This window comes from Euprymna scolopes, chromosome 12, assembly GCF_053919585.1.
Source record: "Euprymna scolopes isolate OS-2025 chromosome 12, ASM5391958v1, whole genome shotgun sequence".
NCBI classification, from domain to species: Eukaryota; Metazoa; Mollusca; class Cephalopoda; order Sepiida; family Sepiolidae; genus Euprymna; species Euprymna scolopes.
In genome coordinates, this window is record NC_136493.1 from 2,555,588 (window position 1) to 2,580,000 (window position 24,413).

At 33.6% G+C, this 24,413-nt stretch overlaps 1 protein-coding gene across 1 annotated transcript in view; it reads right to left on the reverse strand.

Annotated features, from left to right (window-relative positions):
• LOC145291151 (vacuolar-sorting protein SNF8-like) overlaps window positions 1–24,413 on the reverse strand; it is a 47,212-nt gene that overhangs the window by 22,707 nt on the left and 92 nt on the right. Inside the window, exons 1-5 of the mRNA XM_080136676.1 lie at window positions 24,317–24,413; window positions 18,505–18,555; window positions 12,470–12,608; window positions 10,775–10,879; window positions 313–385 (exon numbers count right to left, since the gene is read on the reverse strand). The exon at window positions 24,317–24,413 is cut by the window's right edge and continues 92 nt beyond it. Coding sequence (XP_079992802.1) covers window positions 313–385; window positions 10,775–10,879; window positions 12,470–12,608; window positions 18,505–18,555; window positions 24,317–24,370 — 422 coding nt within the window. The 5' untranslated portion in view covers window positions 24,371–24,413. The remainder of the gene's footprint in view (window positions 1–312; window positions 386–10,774; window positions 10,880–12,469; window positions 12,609–18,504; window positions 18,556–24,316) is intronic.

Sequence of the window (24,413 nt, forward strand, 5' to 3'; positions counted from 1 at the left end):
AATCAGCTTGTGGGGGAACCACCCTCCAAATGGACTAATCCATTGTCCATATAAACTATAACTAATGGCGATCCCAGGGGAGACGAATCTAATTCCAGAGCGACCCTTGCATACTCGGTGAATTACCAACACTTTCCATTTTGTTACCTTTCCGTTGTTTTCATGTAATACAAGTTTTAAACTGTTATCCGTTGTTCTTGTGGCTATTTGCGAGCCATAAGAGTATATGACACTTTCTTTCCTTCATAAGTACATATACAGATTTTCCTTCACTTTCTTTTCTTTTTATTATATAGAGAATTCTTTACTTACATGCTAACTTCTTGAGTGTTTTTGTGGCGAGAAGCTTCAAGGCGTGATTTTAACTCATCAAGACGAATGAGGCCTGCAAAAAAATAAAAAACAAAAAAAACATTATGCTGCTGCCCTTCGAAGCTTTTGCCGATAAAAACTACATCAAACTTTTTTAGGAACACAACTATAAAACGGAGCACATTCTCTTGGACCAACATGAATTTATCAGCAACTCGTCAAACAGCAAGTATAGGATACACAATGTTTCAAGCTGGTGTGATGAGGGATAGAGTGAGATGGCATGAGAGAGTCAAAGACTTCTGCGACTCAAATGCGGCAGGAGGAGGAGGAGGATTTGGTTGATTGTTTTACGGCGTATCAACCTTTTTTATGTTATTTAATACGAAATACAATAATTTTTGTAAAAGGTTTTATGCTTCAAGTTCTTTATATCTTCAAATATTTATTCATGACGTTTTCTTTTTGTTTTACAGCATATCAACTCTTTTCAGGTTCTTTTTTTATACAGGAATCACCACTTATCAAGGCCTGGAAGCCACTCGAGGATAAGGGTTAATGGGTATACAATAGTCAATGTAATTATAACGTCTTTGACATAGATAGTGGGATTTTTGTAAGTTGGATTACATGGGGGGGGGACGGTTCATGAAGAACTTGTTTACATTGAACTTGAAAATAATCAGATTGTAGTCACCCGGGAAACAGGCCAACAAAAGAGAGTTCCACAGGTGTGCAGTTCTAAGGAAGAAGCTCTGCTCATGGAATCTACATTTAGGTCTAGGCACAGGTAAAGAGTGTGGGAAACTATTGGTAGTGTTTCTGGCTAGACGAGTGTTTTTCGTGAAAGTTTGGCGAGGGGGGAGATCATAGATTAAAGCTCGGACGAGCACCTGCCATGGAAATAACGATAAAGCAGAGACAGGCTCACAACGTCTCTTCTGTGGAAAAGGAAAAGAGGTTGCAAGGAGGAGAAAAGGGCATCCCCTACTAAGCTACGAAGTCTGTTTTGAACTCTGTAAAGGCAGGATAAGCTGCTTCTAGCAGCTCCAGATGTGGCAACAGTACTCCATCATTGGCCGTACCTGGCTTTTATATAAGTAGAGAATTGCATTAGGAGTGAGATTTCTACTTGAGCAGTAGAAAGATCCTACCATTTTCCCAGCGACTTTGGCAACAGATTTGATATATGTGTTCCATTTCAGATCAGGAGTAAAGGTCAAGTCCAGAAGCCTGTCAAAACTTGAGGCCTCCCCAAGACGAGAGCCATTCATTTCAATTGATGCCAGATGGGCATCAGAGTGTTGATGATGTAAAGATAAAAGCTTGGTTTTAGATATGTTAAAAGTAACCAGCCACCTCTTTCCCCATTGTATTATGTGCTCAAGATCAGAGGAGAGAGAATCAGAGAGAGCTTGGTCGTTTACGGTCTTTGATGTGCTACCATAGATGGTGGTGTCATCAGCATAGATGTCAACGAATGATGTAAGGATGTGATTTGGAAGATTATTAATGTAGATCAGGAAAAGAGTTCGGCCCAGGATGGACCCATGAGGGACCTCAGCATTAATACCGAGAGCTTCTGATTTCTGCCCGTCAACAACTACTCTTATGAGCCTATCAGAGAGAAATGATTTAATAATTGAGAAGACATTTTCAGCTATACCATAGCTGGAGATCTTGTAAAGTAAACCTTTGTGTCATACCTTATCAAAGGCTTTTGATATGTGAAGAGCAGGTTATTTAATGTCAAATACAATTATTTGATACTTATGGAATAAACGATACAATTATTTGGGAAAAAGTTTTTGAGACTCAAGTCCTTTATATCTTTAAATCATCATCCTGATGCTTACAGATTAGACTGAAGATTCTGGCTTTCTGACTGTTGTGTCTGCACAACTAATTAAGAACACTTCAGTTGGAGATATTCTGGCAGGTGGCGTATTGCATGTCTTACTGGAGGCAACATAGGCGTCTTGCCTATTTGGCGGTCGTTGCAGAACTCTCCCGGTATTGGTGATTGATACCTTTATATATCTCACTCACCCACCTATGTTAATTAGTGGGCGTTTCCACAACAATTATGACATATATATATATATATATATATATATATATATATATATATGTATGTATGTGCACCTATTATTTTTATTATTAATGGTGGTCAAGTAGTTAATGATACAGACTAACAACCATATTGGAATCCCGTTCATTCCATAAAATCACTTTGACTTAGGATGTTGGTAACCTTCATGTGGTTCCTCCAGTAAGTACAGAATGTCTTTCTAGAAAGAATTCTGACTAGAAAAATATCGAGAGCACCAATGCCAACAATTCTTCCTCCCCAAACTTTCACGAAAATCACCCATCTAGCTGAAACTACTGTCAATAATTTCCCCCACTCTTTATCTGTGCCTAAAGATGGCGTATTGCATGTCTTACTGGAGGCAACATAGGCGTCTTGCCTATTTGGCGGTCGTTCCAGAACTCCCCCGGTATATGTGATTGATACCTTTATATATATCACTCACCCACCTATGTTAATTAGTGGGCGTCTCCACAACACTGGCCTAAAATGCACCAAACATTGTTTTTTTTTGTTTTTTCCTCTTTGCAAAACTCAATCATGTTTTGCAAAGTCAAAAAACACATTTTCTTTTATATAAAAAAAAGCAAAAAAAAAAGCAAACCGAACACAAAAATACTAATGACATTTTTCATGGCATTTTCTGGTTTTCAAATCATTTTAATTTACGAAATGTTTTCTTAGATGTTACAACAAGCCTCTTATTTATTTTCCAAATAATTTTTTTATGGCTCGTCAGTCACTGCGATTTGAAAACCTACTTAAAAAAGTGAGGATTAACAAGATGAATTGACAGGTGATGAATAATATGGGAGGATTTAAGATCTCCACATATCATCCACCGAAAACAACAATCAATGCAGAAAACAGCAATTCTTCTCCATTTGTCGGAAACACCACTCATAAACAAGATCTTAGTTTACGTTGCATTTAAACTTTTGCATATCAGTACACTCAGGGAAGCAGGTAGCAGGAAAGAAATTCCAAAGTCTAGCTGTTTGAGGGAAGGAGCCATTACAGTAGAAAGTTTTCTAGCATTTAGGGACCGCAATAGTAAAGGGGGTTATTTTGTTGCTAAGCAGGTTTGTCATGGATATATATACGTTGAGGGGGCACAAGTTCAAGGAGTTCATCAGAGCACATTCCATTAAAATACTTATTTCTTTTAAAACCTTGGCGATAGCATCAAATATTTGTTTCGATTTCTGTCCAGAAAAAAATATCTATATTAAAAAGCAAAAATAATGAAATATCTGTACGATATACATACCAGTGACAAAGAAAAAATATCATATTCCAAAATTCATGTAAATTGATGGAAATAGTTTTATTTTTAAACAAGAAAATCAAATTTTATGAGCAACAGAAGAGTAGCTGTCTTGTCCGCCATTTTAAAATCTTAAAAAAAAACAAACAAAAAAAGATAACTCAAAATATGAAACTTGTGAGATTTATGTTGTAATGCCTACAAATTCCTATTAATCACTGAAAAATGATTTTTATAAAAAACTAAAACACACTGGATCAATTTATGTATTTTTTAATATGACATTTTCATTTCATCATGGATACATTCAGCATAAGATTTGTAGTATTTTTGTTTTTTAATATAAGGAAAATTCTAGACAAGCAATCGTTTCTTCCATAAGTATCAACGAATATAGTTTGCTCACTTAATAGATATTTGAAAGGGGAGATTACTCTTATATAGACAGTTTTTTTTTTCTTTTCTAAAAATCTAATATATAAAAGATGATATGTCTGTCTGTGTCTCCATATTTTCAAAATCTATCTTCTCTAAAATTAAAAGTCGCAGAGCGGCGCTAGGGACCTCAAATGATTGGATTTTTTATGGATTTTTAGCCGGTTAAAATAGTTTTAAATTTAATAGTTTTTTTTTAATGGGTCAAATTTTAAAAAATCGTTACATATTTTGTACATTCATCTTGTTTATTTTTAATTTTTAATCAGTTCATATATGTGTCACTTTGATACAGTGGTAACGTCACCAGCTTTGAATGCTAGTTTTAGTTTTTATTCTAACTGATGGCACCCAAATATTTTATTTTAAAACTTTTGAAATCACAACTATAATAATATATATGGAATCTGAACAAATGAAAATATCATAATTAAGTGTATTTTATGCCTGGGCAAAGACCCCCCCCCCCCAGTCATATTTTTATACAGTGTAACTGTCTTAACATTAAACAAAACTTAATTTTACCCATAACCAGGAGTCAGATTTATAGTCCGTATCCGAAATGGGGATTTTTTTTTTTAAAAATCCATTTTCACCCCAAACAAGACATATTACCACTTGAAACATAAGAGGCTACTATTTGGGATTGTGTCTAACAGAGGACTGTGGGGAGTTGAGCAGCGAGATATCGGTTAACATTGCATTTAAGAAAGAAGAAAAAAAGGAATCGGGGATGGTGTTCAATGTCCTAATCAGGAAATGAGACCAAGCACTGGATGTCTCTGATGATGCCCTCTGCGCCTGACTAATAGACAAAGAAGGAATGCGAAAGTCGGGCAATAGGTATAGCTTACCTATCTCTTAAGCAATTTAAGTTTGAAAACAAGATAATTTGTTCAAGTCACCAGTGCTAGGAAAGTTGTTGACCAGGACTTATACAACAATATATTTGAGTATTTACTTTTTGTAGACTCATCTTCATAGTTTGTTATAACAATAATTAATTATAATATATACAACTTCATAGTTTGTTATAACAATAATATAATTATAATATATACAACTTCATAGTTTGTTATAACAATAATATAATTATAATATATACAATTTCATAGTTTGTTATAATAATTATATAATTATAATATATACAATTTCATAGTTTGTTATAACAATTGCATAATTATAATATATACAACTTCATAGTTTATTATAGCACTTATATAATTATAATATATACAACTTCATAGTTTATTATAACAATTATATAATTATAATATATACATCTTCATAGTTTATTATAGCAATTATATGATTATAATATATACATCTTCATAGTTTGTTATAGCAATTATATAATTATAATATATAAAACTTCATTGTTTATTATAGCAATTATATAATTATAATATATACATCTTCATAGTTTATTATAGCAATTATATAATTATAATATATACAACTTCATAGTTTGTTATAGCAATTATATAATTATAATATATACATCTTCATAGTTTATTATAGCAATTATATAATTATAAAATATACAATTTCATAGTTTGTTATAACAATTATATAATTATAATATATACAATTTCATAGTTTGTTATAACAATTATATAATTATAATATATACAATTTCATAGTTTGTTATAACAATTATATAATTATAATATATACATCTTCATAGTTTGTTATAACAATTATATAACTATAATATATACATCTTCATAGTTTGTTATAACAATTATATAACTATAATATATACATCTTCATAGTTTGTTATAACAATTATATAACTATAATATATACAATTTCATAGTTTGTTATAACAATTATATAACTATAATATATACAATTTCATAGTTTGTTATAACAATTATATAACTATAATATACACAACTTCATAGTTTGTTATAACAATTATATAACTATAATATATACAACTTCATAGTTTGTTATAACAACGATGAAGATACAGATAACAGTCTGCAAAAAATAAATACTAAAATTATGAAGCCTCATTTCAAAGGATTCCAAGAAATAAAAATAAAATATAACATATTTGTTCATATTACATTTAAATTCCGGATATTAGTACAGTTGGGAAAACACAAACAGGGAGGGAACTAAAAAAGTCCAAAGGAAGAAGTTATTTGAAATTTTTAACTTGAAAAGGGAGATTACTCTCGTATAGAGTTTTTTTTTTCTAGAAATCTCTTCGTTCATATTTTTATGTAATAAATGAATGAGGTGGAATTTTATTGCTAGCCTGGTTGGTCGGGGGTAATTATGTTTGGGGGGGGGTACAAATGCTGTATGTTCGTTGGAGCACATTCAGTAGAAGTGCTTGTAAAACTGTAACATTTCTTTATCAATTAGTTTTTTCTTCTTTTTGTAACATGGCCGATACGCTTGAACTGTGCTTGTTACAGTTCAAACCTCTCTCAGACCTCCATGCTGTCCAACACCAACAAACAAACAAACAAACAAACAAACAAAACTAAATAAATCCGACTCAGCTTTTTTTCTTTGTTTTAGCAAAAGGCCATTATTTTCCAAACAATGCCTGCTCCTTGTTTTTTTCTAACTATTCAATTCGTCTGCCATGAGATTAACAAAACCCTGCCATCTTGACACCAGCTTAAAAGTCTCTCATCACCACAAAGAGGCCACATGTCCCTCTCACCTGGTATATGTTTCCCTTTATTCACTCAACCACACACTGGCTGTAACCATTTCCCATCTTTCACTTTACACATCCATCTTTTTTAACTCTCACTTCTCTTACCCACACGGACTATTTTTTCTTCTTTCTTCTAAAGCAAGTGTGCATACACTTCCTAATTTACATATGTGCTTTTTGTTTTTCGGCTACAGCTGCTATTATCTTTGTGAGCCAGCTATCATACACTCCTGCTGATATTTTCCCATGCACTCCAACCTTGTCGTATCACCGCAATGTTGTTGTTTTTACATTTACTGCACTTGTATCCCCAGAATATATAAAACCAGGAACAACAAAAACGTAGCAAAATCCCACCGTTTTAATACAAACGTCTCGAGATTATGAAAAGTTTTTATCTTAATTATCTTCTTTCCTTGGACCACTTACCTTTCAAATTCCTTCCCATGTCTGCGTTTTTCCGACTGTACCAACATGCACAAACTGAAATGTGTTCTGGTCAGAATTTACCTTACATAAAAAAAACCCCAAAATATAAACAAAGCTTTATGATGTACGTACCATGATGGAATGAAAATATCTTAAAAATCACGTAAATTGAACAAGTAGTTTCATTTTTAAATAATAAAATCTAATTTTATCAATGCCGCCATTTTAAAAACATTTTTTTAATCCAAGGGAAATAACTCAAATATTATTCATACTAAATTTACCTTGTAATGCCTATAAATTCCCATTAATTAATTAAAAATAACTTTCTTAGTTAAAATTAAAACTACTGAAATATGATTTTAGGTTTCATACAAATTTTACTAAATTTTTTTAATATAGGTGAATTATGAACAAAAACCGTTAAACGTAATGTAAACAAGCATCTTGCTGCACAGCTCCCCACTTTGGATGCATTCTATAAATCTGGCCCCTAATTCACAGTGGCCCTTTATATCTCACCGACAGTATGCCTTGTCTGCATTGAATAAAGCTACAAAAAGGTAAATCACAAGATTGCAAAGAGTGGATTAGAATAAACTTCATAAACGCACACACATTCAATTTAGATATACTGCATTATCATTTGTTGCTACAAGAAATTCACTGTTTCAATCTAAAAAGATTTCATCAGACAAAAAAGGCCGCCATTCTTACTCTAGGCAAGTCTTTTTATCTTAAGATAAAAATTAAAAATATATTTAATTTTAAGACTAAGCTTAAAATTAAAAATATATTTAATTTTAAGACAAATTAAAAATACATTTAATTTTAAGACTAAAATTAAAAATACATTTAATTTTAAGACTAAAATTAAAAATACATTTAATTTTAAGATTAAAATTAAAAATACATTTAATTTTAAGACTAAAATTAAAAATACATTTAATTTTAAGACTAAAATTAAAAATACATTTAATTTTAAGACTAAAATTAAAAATACATTTAATTTTAAGACTAAAATTAAAAATACATTTAATTTTAAGACTAAAAATTAAATCTTAAAATAAAAATTTAAAATAAATTAAATCTTAAAATAAAAATTCCAAATATATTTAATCTTAAGATTAAAAGACAGGCTTTGAGTAAGGAGGGAGACTTTTCTGTCACCTGGCGAAATCTTGGTACTACTGCATTTTAAATCCCATGTTTTTGCAAGTCTTGTTCAGCAATGCCTGGTGGACAATGCAAATTGCCCTGTAAAATGTTGAGTGAGCTTATCCAATCAGAAACCGAGTTACCAAAAGAGACGCAAGCAAGCAGACGACACCAAATTGGAAGAAAAAAAAAGGGGAAGAGTTTCATCGTGCTCCAAAAGAATCATCACAAAAACAAGTAATATTTGTGATAAGCATAATAAACAATTCTAGGCTGGAAGCTATCGTGAAGTCGACAGAAATGGTCCGTGCGTTCTGTCAAGTCAACTGGCGGCTGGCAACCAAGACAAGATGCATGAAATGTCAATGGAAGTATAGCCTTAAAAAATGAAAAAAAAGTTTTGGTTGAGGTGCAGTAATGGTCCATATAGACACTGAACCGCCTTGCGCCATAGCACCTTCTTCCAGCGATCCTATCTTCGGATACTAATTATCTTAAGATTCATATATTTGTGGGCTTACGAAATGGCAACGCACAACAACTTATCGTGAGAATTGTGCACTATTGGGTCAGATCACACTCAATGACTGGAAAAACTTTGAGGGATATTTGCCAAGACTATTTCCTTTGGAATCCCCAGCAGATCGGAGGCTCAGGACACACAATGAAAGTGGATGAGTCTGTCTTTAAAAGACGGAAATATAATGTTGGAAGTGTTGTCAAGCCATTTCTTTTTTTTAGGTGGGTGGGTGAGGTTGTATTGACTTCCGTTTGCTCAGTATAATCCAGCTATTTGCCTCATCTGCCGGGCATTGCCAAGCGAGTTTCATGGAAAAATGGGATTTAAACTGCATTAGTACTGAAATCTTCTTAGATTGAAACTGTGAATTTCTTGTAGCGACAAATAGTATTTTTTGTTTATCCAAATTGAGTAAAATAATATTCTTTTTTATTGTTATCTTTTATTGTTATCATTAGTTTTTATTTTTGGATATCTTTACCTAAAATAAATAAATATATATATATTCCATGTATCCATGTGTAATATTTTATATATTGATTTTCAGTAGTTACTTCAGCAGTACCCAATACATAAGTAGAGCATGGTAGTAAGTTATGAAAATTATATTGCAATTAAGCTACACCAAATTTTTCACGTTTACAGTTTTGTGAGGGCTTGTCAAACTAAAGCAACGAATTGATAACACAAGCATTACACTGAGGTAGACCAAAGGTTCGGTCGAAAATAATGTTCTTGTAAAAAAAAAGTTTTTAACTTTTGTTTCATAATATTATTTTGTATTCCTGAACGTCACGAATAAAGAAAAATTATAAATTTTTATAGTTTTTGTATTCTTTTTATGCATTTTCATATATATATATATATATATATATATATATATATGTGGTATTAAGTTTGCTAGTAAACCAATCAGATTCTTTGTTATTTCCATATTTTTTCAGTAGCCAATGATTGTTTGATTTGACTTGTAATTCAGCTCTACTATACATAACATCACGTGTATGCATATATAATAAAACGTGTTAACATTAATTTTATGCATTAGCCTGATGAGGTCACAAAGATGAAATGCGGAAAATTCTAGCTTGATTGCCATATATTTTCATGACTTTTTTTTTTTTTTTTTTTTTTATTACATTTTCACCCCAAACAAGGCACATTGCCACTTTAATGTAGGGGGCTACTATCAGGGGAAACATCTACTGGGGTACTATGTAGGGATTAGGACAGCAAGATGTTGGTTCACGTTGCACTTGAACTTATGCATGTCAGTACAGTTGGGGAAGCAGTGACCTGGAATGGAATTCCAAAGTCTAGCAGTTCTGGGGAAGAAACTACTGGAGTAGAAAGATCTTTTACATCTAGGGATCTCTACAGTGTGGGGGTGGGATTTTGCAGCTTGTCGGGTCTGTCGAGGGTGTTCACGTCGTGGGGGCACAAGTGCTTGCAGTTCTTCAGAGCATTCACCATTATAATACTTGTAGAATAGGCAGAGGGATGCAACGTTTCGACGATGGGACAGAGGCTGAAGTTTAGATGCCAGTTTAGGGCCTATCAGATTTGCGACTCTCTTTTGAACCCTGTCAAGGAGCGAGAGACTAGTAGCCGATGCACCGGCCCAAATATGACAGCAATACTCCATACATGGGCGAATAGTGGCCTTATAGAGGTAAAGGATACTTTCGGGTGTTAGAAGTTTTCTAGCACGGTAGAGAGAGCCCACCTTCCTCGCAGCAGCCCTGGCAACGCCCTCGATGTAATTGTTCCAACTCATGTTTCCTGTGAATTGTAGGTAGAGCATTAATATACAGAAAAAAAGTTTTACTGTTGAACTCGTGCTGTTATGATGGGAAAGCAGCAGGAAGATCGACCTACCTCCATTCCGATGACTTGTGGCCATACACACTTCAACAATTTTTACCACAAGTTCGTAATAGAAATCACCGACACCCAACATTTCTGACCAGAAACCTTTGCTGGCTGAAAGTTGAAAATGAAACAAGGAAAATTAGCGACAGAAAATTATCACATTTGAGATGCAAAGAAGAAATCAGTAAATTTTCTTTCAACCACTTGCCTTTCCATTTTTCTCTTTGCTATTTATTCCTCAACATACAACAATTTTATGTTACGTATTTGCTATGACAGGTTGTTCAAAATGTGTTTGTCCAATCTATATAATTGTTAACATCTACATTTGTCACTGGTACAAGATATATACACACTGACAGCAAGTAAAACAACAGTTTATCTTAAAAAAAAAACATATTGTTTTTATTTCACACTGACAAATCAGCTTTTGATTATAAATTATTACTGGTGTTTTGACGTTTCTGAAAGGCATGTGCGGTGGGGTGCATAGTTGTGTCAGATCTCAGGCGGTGAAGAAATGGTGACAGCTCCTCTCTATTTCTGACTGACTGACTGACCACTTTCTCTTTGTGACGATTTTTTTTTTTACACAGTGATCACCACTTATCAAGGCCCGGAAGCCACTCAGGGATAAGGGTTATTGCAAGTACATTAAGTTAGTGAGGAGATTTGCTGAAGTTTTTACTTAAGGGGGCGGTTCATTAGGAATTTGTTAACATTGGACTTGAAGACATCCAAGTTGTAGTCCTGAGGGAAGCAGGCAGACGGAACAGAGTTCCACAGGCGTGCAGTTCTAAGAAAGAAGCTTTGTTCATGGAATCCGCGTTTTGATTTAGGCACAGATATAGAGTGGGGGAAATTTTTCACAGTGGATTCAGCTAGACGGGTGTTTTTCGTGAAAGATTGGCGAGGGGGGACCAGAGATTGGAGTTCAGACGAGCATCTGCCATGGAAATAACGATAAAACAAGGACAGGCTCGCAACGTCTCTTCTGTGAGAGAGAGGTTGCAGGGTAGAGAAAAGGGCATCCCCCACTAAGCCACGAAGTCTATTTTGTACTCTGTCAAGGCAGGATAGGCTGTTTTTAGCAGCTCCTGCCCAGATATGGCAACAGTATTCCATTCTTGGACGTACTTGGCTTTTATATAGATAGAGAATTGCATCAGTAGTGAGATATCTTCTCGAGCGGTAGAAGGATCCCACCATCTTTCCAGCGACCTTGGCAACAGACTTGATGTACATGTTCCATTTTAGATCAGGAGTAAAGGTCAAACCCAGAAGCTTGTCAAAACACGGAGCCTTACCCAGACGAGAGCCATCCATCACAATTGATTTATCTATATAAACATTCTTTTTCTATTGGAATGTTTAATATTTCCTTTGTTTATTTTTCAACCTTTTGACCGATATCCTCTCACATACTTCTGAGTCAAATTATGCATTGCATTAGACAATGATGGAAAATCCCACATTCTTCACATTGAATCCATTTGCGTGTGTGCAACCCATTGAATGTTTTTTCTTCCTGAGGTTGTCTGCCAATATTTAACATTAACTCCCCCTAAGGTTTCACTTCCTATAAATTTGGCCCCTACTCACAGTAGCCCTTTATGTCTCAATGGCAGTAAGAAAAGGAAAAAGAAATAAAATTTTTTATGTCTGCTCGCTTAACTTTACCATATTCTATGATAAACTTACATGCAAGAGGATCTACTCCGATCGAGGCACACATTTCTTGGAATTGGACACGGAATGCGGGATCTTTCTTGATCTGGTCTTTGTGTTGGGTGGCAAATTCTTCCAGGTTCACCTTGAAGGTTTCCATTTGTTTGGCCATCTGCAAAATGGCACCAAATGGCACACATGCGTTAAAAAAACAAAAACAAAAAAAAAGCGTACAGACATACGAGAAAAAAAAATTAAACTAAACAATAACAGAGCTTCAGTCACCCGAGAAGATGGTTACTTTTCCTTTTTGCATCCAAGCTCTGTTCACACAATATCAATCTTGCAGCTGAGGTTTAACTCCTAATATATAATAACTAGACTTTTTAACTGATTAAAACTATAATATAATAACTAGACTTTTTAACCAATTATAACTATAGTATAATAACTAGACATTTTAACTGATTAAAAACAGGAAAAAGTTATAGCCCGTTAACTTAGAATGAGTGCTTTATGAAAAATTGATGGTTGAATATGATTAAATTTGTGCTGACTTTTTACATTCATCTCTATTAATCTTTTACTCTGCATTGAATGGATACCATAATACTTAATTTGCTGCACTTTATCATAACAAAGGTCCTACCCACATGGTGCATTTTTCTTTTTTCTTTCTTTTCTCTTCCTTAGCTGTGATGTGATGTGTCACAGTGCATACCGGCTAGGTCATTTGCATATGCGTCATGAGGCTGCTGCTGCTAAATATGCTAGTGTCTCTGTTACATGCAAAGGTACTTTTTTTTTTCCAATTTTCTCATTTTGTTCAAGCTGGGGATGGGTCATCCTATTGGATGTCAGACATTCATCTGCTATCTCATACATTCCAAATGAGAAATCTATTTTAAGATTATAACCGTTCAACTGTTTGAAGCCCTCTTGCACTTGGTTCATATTTGCCAGGTAGTTTTCAAAATTCTTTTTCAGGAGTCCAGTTGCTCCTATAATTACTGGAATGATAGCAATCTTCCTAAGATTCCAGTTTCTTTTCATGTCGTACATAAAAACTTGGTATTTCATTATCTTTTCCTTCTCAGCTCGGTTTAACCCAGCATCTTTGGGGACACTAACTTTTACTAAGGTTGCTAACTTTCTACTTATTCCATACAACTATGTCAGGCTTAAAAGCTCCATTTTCAAGGTTCGCAGCTACAGGAATTACATCGTTATAATGGACGGTGCGTGACTTATTTTCAACTGTTCTTTCAGGTAAACATGTTCACAGGACTTCTTGCTGCATTGGATATTCAACTTTTTTACAGATCGTCCAGTGGAGATATTTACACATTTTATTATGCCACATTGTATAGTGGCGGTCCCACAGAACCTTACAGTTGAATGTGAGATGACTTACACTCTCGACTTTTGTGTGACAAAACCTGCACTTGTTGTCATTATTGAGACCATTCATTTTTTTAAAAAGCATTAGTCATTGAACCTTGATCTTGGACAGTCATTTTAATCTTTCTTAGCAAGTCTACAGAGTTTTCTGTATCTACATAATCTATATAATTATATCTATATAATCTATATAATTATATCTACATAATCTATATAATTACATCTACATAATCTATTTAATGATATCTATATAATCTATATAATTACATCTACATAATCTATATAATTATATCTACATAATCTATATAATTATATCTACATAATCTATATAATTACATCTACATAATCTATATAATTACATCTACATAATCTATATAATTACATCTACATAATCTATATAATTATATCTACATAATCTATATAATTACATCTACATACTCTATATAATTACATCTACATAATCTATATAATTACATCTACATAATCTATATAATTATATCTATATAATCTATATAATTACATCTACATAATCTATATAATTACATCTACATAATCTATATAATTACATCTACATAATCTATATAATTATATCTACATAATCTATATAATTACATCTACATAATCTATATAATTACATCTACATAATCTATATAATTACATCTACATAATCTATATAATTACATCTACATAATCTATATAATTACATCTACATAATCTATATAATTATATCTACATAATCTATATAATTACATCTACATAATCTATTTAATGATATCTATATAATCTATATAATTACATCTACATAATCTATATAATTATATCTACATAATCTATATAATTATATCTACATAATCTATATAATTACATCTACATAATCTATATAATTACATCTACATAATCTATATAATTATATCTACATAATCTATATAATTACATCTACATAATCTATATAATTACATCTACATAATCTATATAATTACATCTACATAATCTATATAATTACATCTACATAATCTATATAATTATATCTACATAATCTATATAATTACATCTACATAATCTATATAATTACATCTACATAATCTATATAATTATATCTATATAATCTATATAATTACATCTACATAATCTATATAATTACATCTACATAATCTATATAATTATATCTATATAATCTATATAATTACATCTACATAATCTATATAATTACATCTACATAATCTATTTAATGATATCTATATAATCTATATAATTACATCTACATAATCTATATAATTACATCTACATAATCTATATAATTATATCTACATAATCTATATAATTACATCTACATAATCTATATAATTACATCTATATAATCTATTTAATTACATCTACATAATCTATATAATTATATCTACATAATCTATATAATTACATCTACATAATCTATATAATTACATCTACATAATCTATATAATTACATCTACATAATCTATATAATTACATCTACATAATCTATATAATTACATCTACATAATCTATATAATTACATCTACATAATCTATATAATTATATCTACATAATCTATATAATTACATCTACATAATCTATATAATTATATCTACATAATCTATATAATGATATGATCTATATAATCCTGAGTGAATTCACGCAGTATTATGCACCTTTCAATGTCTTGTCAAACCATTTGCTGATTTACAGATCAATCCACAGATATTACACTGCTTAAATGATCTGGGTGGCAGCACATCCTCACAAAATTGTACGTCTTGCCTAACAATATGTGACTTCACATGGTTCTCCAAACCAGTTTTTAACAAAAGAAATCTGTCACAAATTATGCATTTCAATTCTTGTTGAAAGTCGGCAAAAACTGCCGACTCATTCTGCTTTGTTTTAATACTGCATACTTTACACGCTTTTCCTCAAACTTTCTTATATATATATATATATATATATAAGCCTGAGTGCCTGGCGCTGCCCGGATGTTTGGATGTGTGTGTTGAGCACAAAACAGTGGTAGTAGGCAGGCATGTTCGAATCCGTATCGTGAATGAGGAAAAGAACGTAAAAAAAAAAAAAGTGACGTTTTGCTGTTGCGTCCATTACCAAACCAGAAGTGATGATCAAAACATCGAAAAAAAAAACACAAAAAAAATTAACGTAAGGCAAACGAACGATGAAAACAGAAAAACGAACATGTGAAGAATGGCTTAAATAAGCCTGTTTCGATATTAAAATTAAAAAATTTGGTGGGTACTCGGGTGTTTTGGGTGTGTGGTCGGGGGTGGATAAGCGAAGTAAAAAAAACAAAAAAAAAAACAGAAAAACGACTGTTACGTGAAAAATGGCTTAAAACGTTTAGATAATGAACCAACGTGCTAATCATAAATAACATTGGTTCAATATTTAAATTTAAAAAATCAAAAAAAAAAGAAAGACATCTCACACCACGATTCAAACCCAAAACGTTTAGATAATGAACCAACCTGCTAATCAACTGAGCTAACACGACGTACATGAAATTTAGTCAGTTTTTCAACTATTTAAAGTAAATCAGGTCATGATGTCATCTGACGCATGCGTAGAACCGGTCATCGTCACGAGAGGACCGCTTCTATTGACATGACACACCAAGATCAATGTCTTAACGGGGTTGATTAGATCCAGATGAGGAATACTGTCTTGCTGCACAACCATGTGCCTTCTCAGTCCAGATGTAGAGCTGCGTACTTTACTACATATTACGTGTACTGTGCTATGAGGTTGTTGTGGAACACTGAATGACGATGGTTTGTTATTGTGAAAAGTGGCTCACATACCCTGCCTTCAAAAGGAGAACATGACCACATGTCCCACAGATCCACTTTGCATGGTTGCCTGGCAAGAATTTCAGATCTCCCCTCTGAAGTGCTCTTTTCAGTCTTGCATGCTCCATCCTCTTAACCTGAAGAGAACCACAGCCATTTTTTATATATATATATATATATATATATATATATATATATATATATATATATATATAACACACACACACACACTATTTGCCATCCAATATCCATCTAACTATTCTTTTTTAATGGACTTGTGGCGTAACAGATAAAGCACTAAGTTTGGAGCTTGAAGGTTCACTCCTTAGTATGGGCAATACTCATACTCAGAATACAATTATTAGTTTTTTAAGACTTCTACTCCGTCATGACTGATAAAACGAGGACATGCTACCTTTGTGGATTAAATTAATTTTCCCTACTCTTTATCTGTGCCTAAATCAAAACAGATTCCATGAACAAAGCTTCTTTCTTAGAAGTACACACCTGTGGAATTCTCTTCCGTTTGCCTGTTTCCCACCTGACTACAACTTGAATGCCTTCAAGTCAAACATAAACAAATTCCTGATGAACCACCCGCTTAAGTAAGACACTTTATCAGATCTCCATTACTAATGATTACTACGATATTGTCCCATTGATTACTGTACACGCAATAACCCTTATCCCCGAGTGGCCTCCAGGCCTTTATAAGTGGTGACTTCCATGTAAAAAAAAAAAAAAAAAATGGAGAAGGTTGAAGGTTACATTGGCCAAAACGTTGTGAGAATAAAATTCAAGATGAAAATAATCGCCTGAATATTCCAAATGATCCAAATTAACCGTTAACTCAATACTTCAATGGGTTCAATGTATAGTATCTGTTCTTGATCAACAAAAGATAACGTATTCTATACTAGCAAACTCATGTCTCAGCGTTGTCTGGGAAAATTGAAGAAATTCCAAACCTCAGAAATAAATTAACTAGGAAGATCCAGAAAGACATTTTGGGCTGAGATCAATGTGTAGTATCTGCTCTTGGTCAGAAGAAGAGGGATTCTTCTTACTTGTGACAAGTTTTTTTGTCTCCTTCAAAATGCTACAAATTCAACCGTCGCAAACTCGTCAATTAATTATGACTCCTAAATACATTGGCTCAGGAGCAGAAATCCTAAGTGTCTGTCATTGTCTAAGTGAGAAATGACTTTTCGTCTCATTTACTCCCAACTGACTGCCCATCCTATTTCCAATCACCTTTGTCTTTTATTTTCTCTTATTACCCTGGATCATGACTCTTTCTCCTTTTGAGAACTCTTCACTTTCTGATGACTCACCTCCTAGCAAACTTAATATCAGCTCCATACATACACATGCTTTTTACGCAAGCAAAAACTTATTTTTGATTTATGTTTTCCATATAAACATAACTACATAAACTTCTGACACAATTATATCTACAAAAGAAAAAAAAAGAAAAATAAACAACAACTCCCAAATTAAAACTGACTCAGCAATAGATAACCAAAAAAAGTTGATTTGCTGTAAAACAAACAAACAAGCAAACAAACTTACAAGTTCGGTTCTAAACATCTGATTCTAAGGAAATAATAAAAATTTTTTTTTTTTTTTTAAATAACATCCCCTAAATTAAAACTGACTTAAGATAACTAAATGCAATTGATTTGCTGTAAAACAAACTCACCTCTCAATGCTCCTCAAGACGACAGTTCTGGACGAAGGAGGAGATGACAGACCATAGAATCCCATCACATACCTTGTAATTTCCCATCCAAATATAAAAAAATAAAACTAATTTTGCTTAATATAAAATGAGACGACAACAAGAAACCTTACCTGGGCCAACTGATCCTCTGCAATAACATTGCCCTTGTCTTTGTAACGAGCCTGAAAAAATTAAAAATCAAAATTATTTCCCGTCACATGAAAACAGATCAGACTAAATGATTTAAAAAAAAAAAAAAGTCACCCATTTAAATCAGTTTTTTTTTTCTTTGAAATAAAAAAAAATTCAATTAATGGTAAAATTTTAAGATTTGTGTAGAAAGTTCTGTCCTGAAGGGGCGAGTTAATCTTGTGTGATTGCATTGTGATGTCACAAACAAGTAAGAGCTCGAACGGTTGTTGCTCTCACTAGATTAGAGACAGAATAGAGCTCTTGAGTAGCTGCAAATGACCACAACAGCTTATTTGACTATTTATAAAAAAAAAAAGATATGTGATGAATCTGCATAATTTTAGATATACTGTCTTTTTTTTGTCTTTTTTTTTTAACCTAACAGGTAAGTACCTAATAAACTTTTTGTGCTACTTTCTTTTTACATACATCAGTTAACCTGAGGAATCACTAAATTTTTGTATATTTGAATCTATATATAAAACATTTTATTTCTATTTCATATTGTCCCTTGTGTATTTAATCTATTATATGAGATGTGCCCCAAAATTAATGCCTCCTATATTTTTTTCGTCCAAGTGGAGTATAGATTATTGCAAACTGTATTGTTATGATGACTGAACTTACGCAATGTGGCCATTATGCTTGAACTATGTTCATTACAGTTCAAACCTCTTTCAGACCCCCACGCCGTCTAGTACCATCGAAAAGGAACACTCACAGAAAAATAAATTTGTCTCATTTTTTCTTTCTGTTTTAGCAAAAGTCATGTATTACATTACTTTCCAAACAATGTTTCTTGTTCTTTTTGACTGTTCAGTTCGTCTCCCATAAGATTAACAAACCTCGCCGTCTCGACACTCGTTTAAAAGTGTCTTGCTGCCACTGCGGGGCTATACGTCCACCTCACACGGTATGCGTTTTTCTTTCTGCTCCTTGTCACGCAGTGTTTTTTTTTCTCCTTTTTTCTTTTTCTTCTGATGCAAGCCTGTGCACAGCTGCTGCTGCTAACACCTTCGCTAGCCATCTATCCTTTGGCTGCTACTAATATCTTCACACGTGCTCATACATGCTCTGTTACTCTTATGCATTTATGACCTGAAAGTTTCATCTCTTTGTTGCAGATATTGACAATGTGAGACTCAAAGAAAGCAACCTCTGCCATGAATGTGTGTCAGAAGCAGAGATGAGTCATCAAATTTTTAGCAAATTGATAATGGTGGTGGCTATGTAGAAAAATAAATTCTGGAGCACAAAAGCTCGTTTTAATGGTACCACTCCTGTCTTTGTAGCTCTTCAATTTTTTGAGTGCAAATATTTTTATTTTAAATCCTAAAACTAAACTAACCTTTTACATGTCGTCGGCTTGTTACTTTCAAATTGTAAACTGCTTTGGCCATTTACAGAACTGACTCTGGATTATTAATGAAAGTACTTAAATATTCTGGGTGCCAATTCCTTATAAATATCCTGATGTGTAATCATTTGAAAGTAATTTTAACTGACGATTAAAAATTCATTTTTGATGTTAATAGAAGTTTTTTGTATTTTTTTTTGAAAGTCACATATTAGGGTTCATTTCTGTTTTTAGAGAAAACATTCAGGATTTTTTGCTGCTTGTCCAGAATTCAACCTAATTAAAATACAGAAAAATGCAATGATCATATTCTAAAATCACTTACACTAATCAAAGGTCATGTCCTTGTTGAACAGAATTAGATAATGTAGATTCGTTTGTCTATCTTAGCACTACGATCATGCGGACGGGGCAGGGAAATGAAGAGATTGGATAGTAAATAGGAACAGCATGGTCTGCCTTCTTCCATCTCAACTGGTTTCTGTGGTTCCGACAGGAGATACATTTGGGCACGAAGGGACACATCTATTGGGCGGTGGTGAGGACCATTCTTCTCTATGACTGCAAATCATATGAGAGCGGAAGATATGCGCAAACTGAAAGTCTTCAACAACAATTTCTTTGCAGCTTAGTCTTATTAGCATTAAATGTTACCATCCATTTACGACCCCATTTCACTACAGTCTAGAGGTCATTTTCTAAGGATTCTGTCATTGTCTTAGATTTGTGTAAATCCGTTCTTCCCTCGTGTATATTATAGAGTGTTGTATCATCAGCAAATATACCCATCTCAGACACAATATTATCAGAGAGGTCGTTAATGAATATCAGGAATAGTAGTGGTCCAAGGATCAACTCCTGAGGCACTTCTGCATTAAATGTTATGCTGTTTGGATCCAGGACCATCATTGATAACTTGGATGGATCTAATTATATTTAGTATTCATTCAATTATACCGTACAATTTAATTTTCATTAGCAGCCTTTCATGCCAGACTTTGTCAAAAGCCTTGGATATATCAAGAGCTACAATTCTGGTTTCACCCTCCCTTATCAAGTGCATGGTATATGCGCTTGTAGATGACTGTTAAAATATATGCAGTTAAACGACATTGTCTAAATCCATACTGATTGTCAAAGAAGATTAGCTTTTGCGAAGTGGTCGACTAGTGTTTGGTTGATTAAGGTCTCAAAGATTTTAGCGAAGACGGGAAGGGGACTGAAAGGGCGATAATGTAGAGGGTTAGTCTTTTCACCAGAATTCTTGTACATTGGTTATCTTCCAACTATTAAAGAAACAAGATTCAGCAAGGCATTTGTTATAGAGTTTGGAAAGTATGGGGGCAAGTTCAACTAAGTGTTTCTTAATTAGTATAGCAGGGATGAGATCAGGTTCATACGCCTTGGAGGTGTCTAAATTATTTTATGATACTGTGGACATGAGAAGGGGTGGTTTTAAAATTATCAAGTGTAGCTTCAGACTGCATAGGGAAATTTGGGAGAGAGTTGTTTGTTGGCTCTAAGGTGGAGTTGGAGGCGAATTGCCAGACAAGCAGTTCTGCTTTCTTGGTTGCCGTGCATGCGATCTTCTGGTCGTTGGATAGTGGGGGAATTACTGATTGCTTTTTATTCACTACACTATTATAGATTTTCCAGAAATCACTGGTTCCTATCTTTTGCAAATCTATGCATTTCTTGGTTATTTCAGCATGCTTTCTTTTAGCTGTCGCTATTTCTCTCTTGCAATGATTTCTAGCATCTACAAATTTTTGCCTATTTGTATTTGACTTATGACATACTAACTGGTGAAATGCATACTGTCTTTGTACAATGGCAGCTGCACAATCTGTAGTGAACTATGGGGGCTGAGTAGAAAAGTACAGCATCCAGCTGCATTTGTGCAACCAGAGAAATCAAGCCAATTGGGCATGAAAGTCACCAAACACGTGTATTTGAGCATTACTATCTAAGAAGAGTGCTGCATCTATACTATCACAGACATGATCGATTGGAGTACAGTCCTGACTTGAAGTGGAACAGTAAAGAAAATATAATTAATGCAGTGATGAAAGTTTTTTTTTTTTTTTACATGGAGTTCACCCCTTATCAAGGCCCAATGGCCACTCAGGGATAAGGGTTATTGTGTGTACAGTAATCAAAGGGATAGTGTAGCAATAGTATTGGAGAATTGGTAAGGTGTCATTACTTAGGGGGGGGGCGGTTCATCAGGAATTTGTTTGTGTTGGACTTCAAGTTGAAGACATCCAGGTTGAAGTCGGGAGGAGAAACAGGCAAGCGGAACAGAGTTCCACAGGCGTGCAGTTCTAAGAAAGAAGCTTTGTTCATCGTATCTATGTTTAGTAAAAAGTACATAAATATCTGATCATCCAATTCAAGATGTTGCTCTCTAGTTAAGGGAAGGGTGCTATAAATATAGACTCCAAGTCCGTGTATATATTTATCAGAGTCCTTACAGAAGAGAGAGAGAGGTATCCTGTCATGTTAAAGTAGTTAGAGGGGATTGAGAAGTGTAGGTTTGTTTCACTTATTATAAGATATAAGGGGAGTTTACTAAGACTCTACATCATCCAGGTTACTTCTGACCCCACGGATATTTGTGAATGCGAGCCTCAAGGGAGGAGGTGAATTGGTTTTGTTTGAGAGGGGGGGGGGTTCCTGGTTTAATTGTGATATTTGTTTGATTTCAGGTTGGAGGGGTGGGGGAAGAAAGTGTTGGGAAAAGTGGGCCAGTTTTGATGCCAAGTATGCCATTAGCCGAGTTCTGCCTAGAAAGCTGTGGCTTCGTGAAAGCTCACCAGAGATGGGTGCAGGGTCCCTTTCCATGCATGACATGGTACTACAACTATCCCAATATTATACAACTGATGATAAAGCAGCCGCTCTAAACACTACCAAAGAGTTAGAGCTCCTGTACTGTCAGTTGGAAATGGCAGCCAGACAAACTGTCAATCAGGTACCCTCAGCTTCTCAGACAAGACCGGTCCAGACCAAGCGAATGGGCACGTGGCATGCAAGCAAACTAAATTTGTTCAGTTTGTGAGAAAAAGAAAGAAATTCGGAATAGGGGGACAGTGTTCAATGTGCTAGTTAAGAAACAGGGCTAGGCACAGGGTGGCTCTGGTATTGTGCCTTTGTGCCTGGCTAATAGACAAAGAAAGAGTGTGAAAAGTGACAGAGCATATCTACTTCTTAAGCAATTTAGGTTTGAAAACTGGAGAATTTGTTATAGTCACCAGCTCTAGTAAGGTTGTAGACCATGACTGAGGAGGTTTCATTTTGTGTGGTTGCCATTGTCGTAACTCGTTATCAGGATTTACCTAGCCAATGTTGGCAGCCATGGTGGTTAATCTATTTAAGCACCATGATTAAAACAAAAGAGCTTTAAAACGATTTTATGCCTAATCAATGAGAAAAGCAGCAATAATAAACATATTTTAAATAAATAATTAAATCATTTTAATGAAATTGTTAACATTTAATTGAAGCTATAAAAAAAACACAATCAAATCAAAAAAATATAACGATTGTAAGAGTTTCACTTGACATTGTCCGGATGGAAAAAAAACGGGGGGGGGGGGAGTCAATGTGCGATAGAGTACCAAAAAGACTTTTAAAAAGTTGATTTTTTTTTTTAGTTTTATTCGGGTGTGTTTTGAACGAATATCACATTTAAAATTGTTTATATGATATTAAGACATTTATTATTTAATTTTTGTGCATTTATTATCAAACGGTGCTTTTTTTTTCGGCCAATTATTCCTCTGGCCTTCGTCAGGTTAACCGCGCAACGGGATAGGCATGTCGAATTCTCCAACTACACCACACAGCAATAGCATGGGGAGAGCATTTTGTAATTATTCTCTACTTTCACTTGACAATTTAATAAACAAAAAGGTACTTACCTGGAGAAGGTATCGTACTGAAATAACATTTAGAAAATCATTCTTACTATGGGAATAGGTAGGGCGTTTTGTAGCTATTCTGTACTTTCACCTAACAATTTAATAAACAAACATATTGTAAAAATTGAATTTAACGATATATATATATATATATATATATATATATATATATATATACAATAACACGGTACCTTCTCTGCATAAAAACCCAATAATTACTCAACTAAGTTATGTAGATGCGAGAAACACAGATCCACTAATAGTTATTTGTGAATGATTCGGATTTTAAAGTTGTTTTTAATTAGATCCAAAACAGAAACGGTATTATTATAGAAAATAATAATAAAAAGTAGTAAAATAATAATACACTTGAAAACAAAAAACAATGCCGAGTTTTAACTCCAGTTATTGTTTAAAGACGAAAATATCATTCGAACTTGTTAACGACGTATGAAATCGAGATACTCTCACCTGTGCTAAATTTTTGTTCTTAACAGCACCGACTCCGATGCCGCGTCTGTGCATTATGCGACAAGAAATTGACGGTCACTTCTTCGGTTTTTGATGT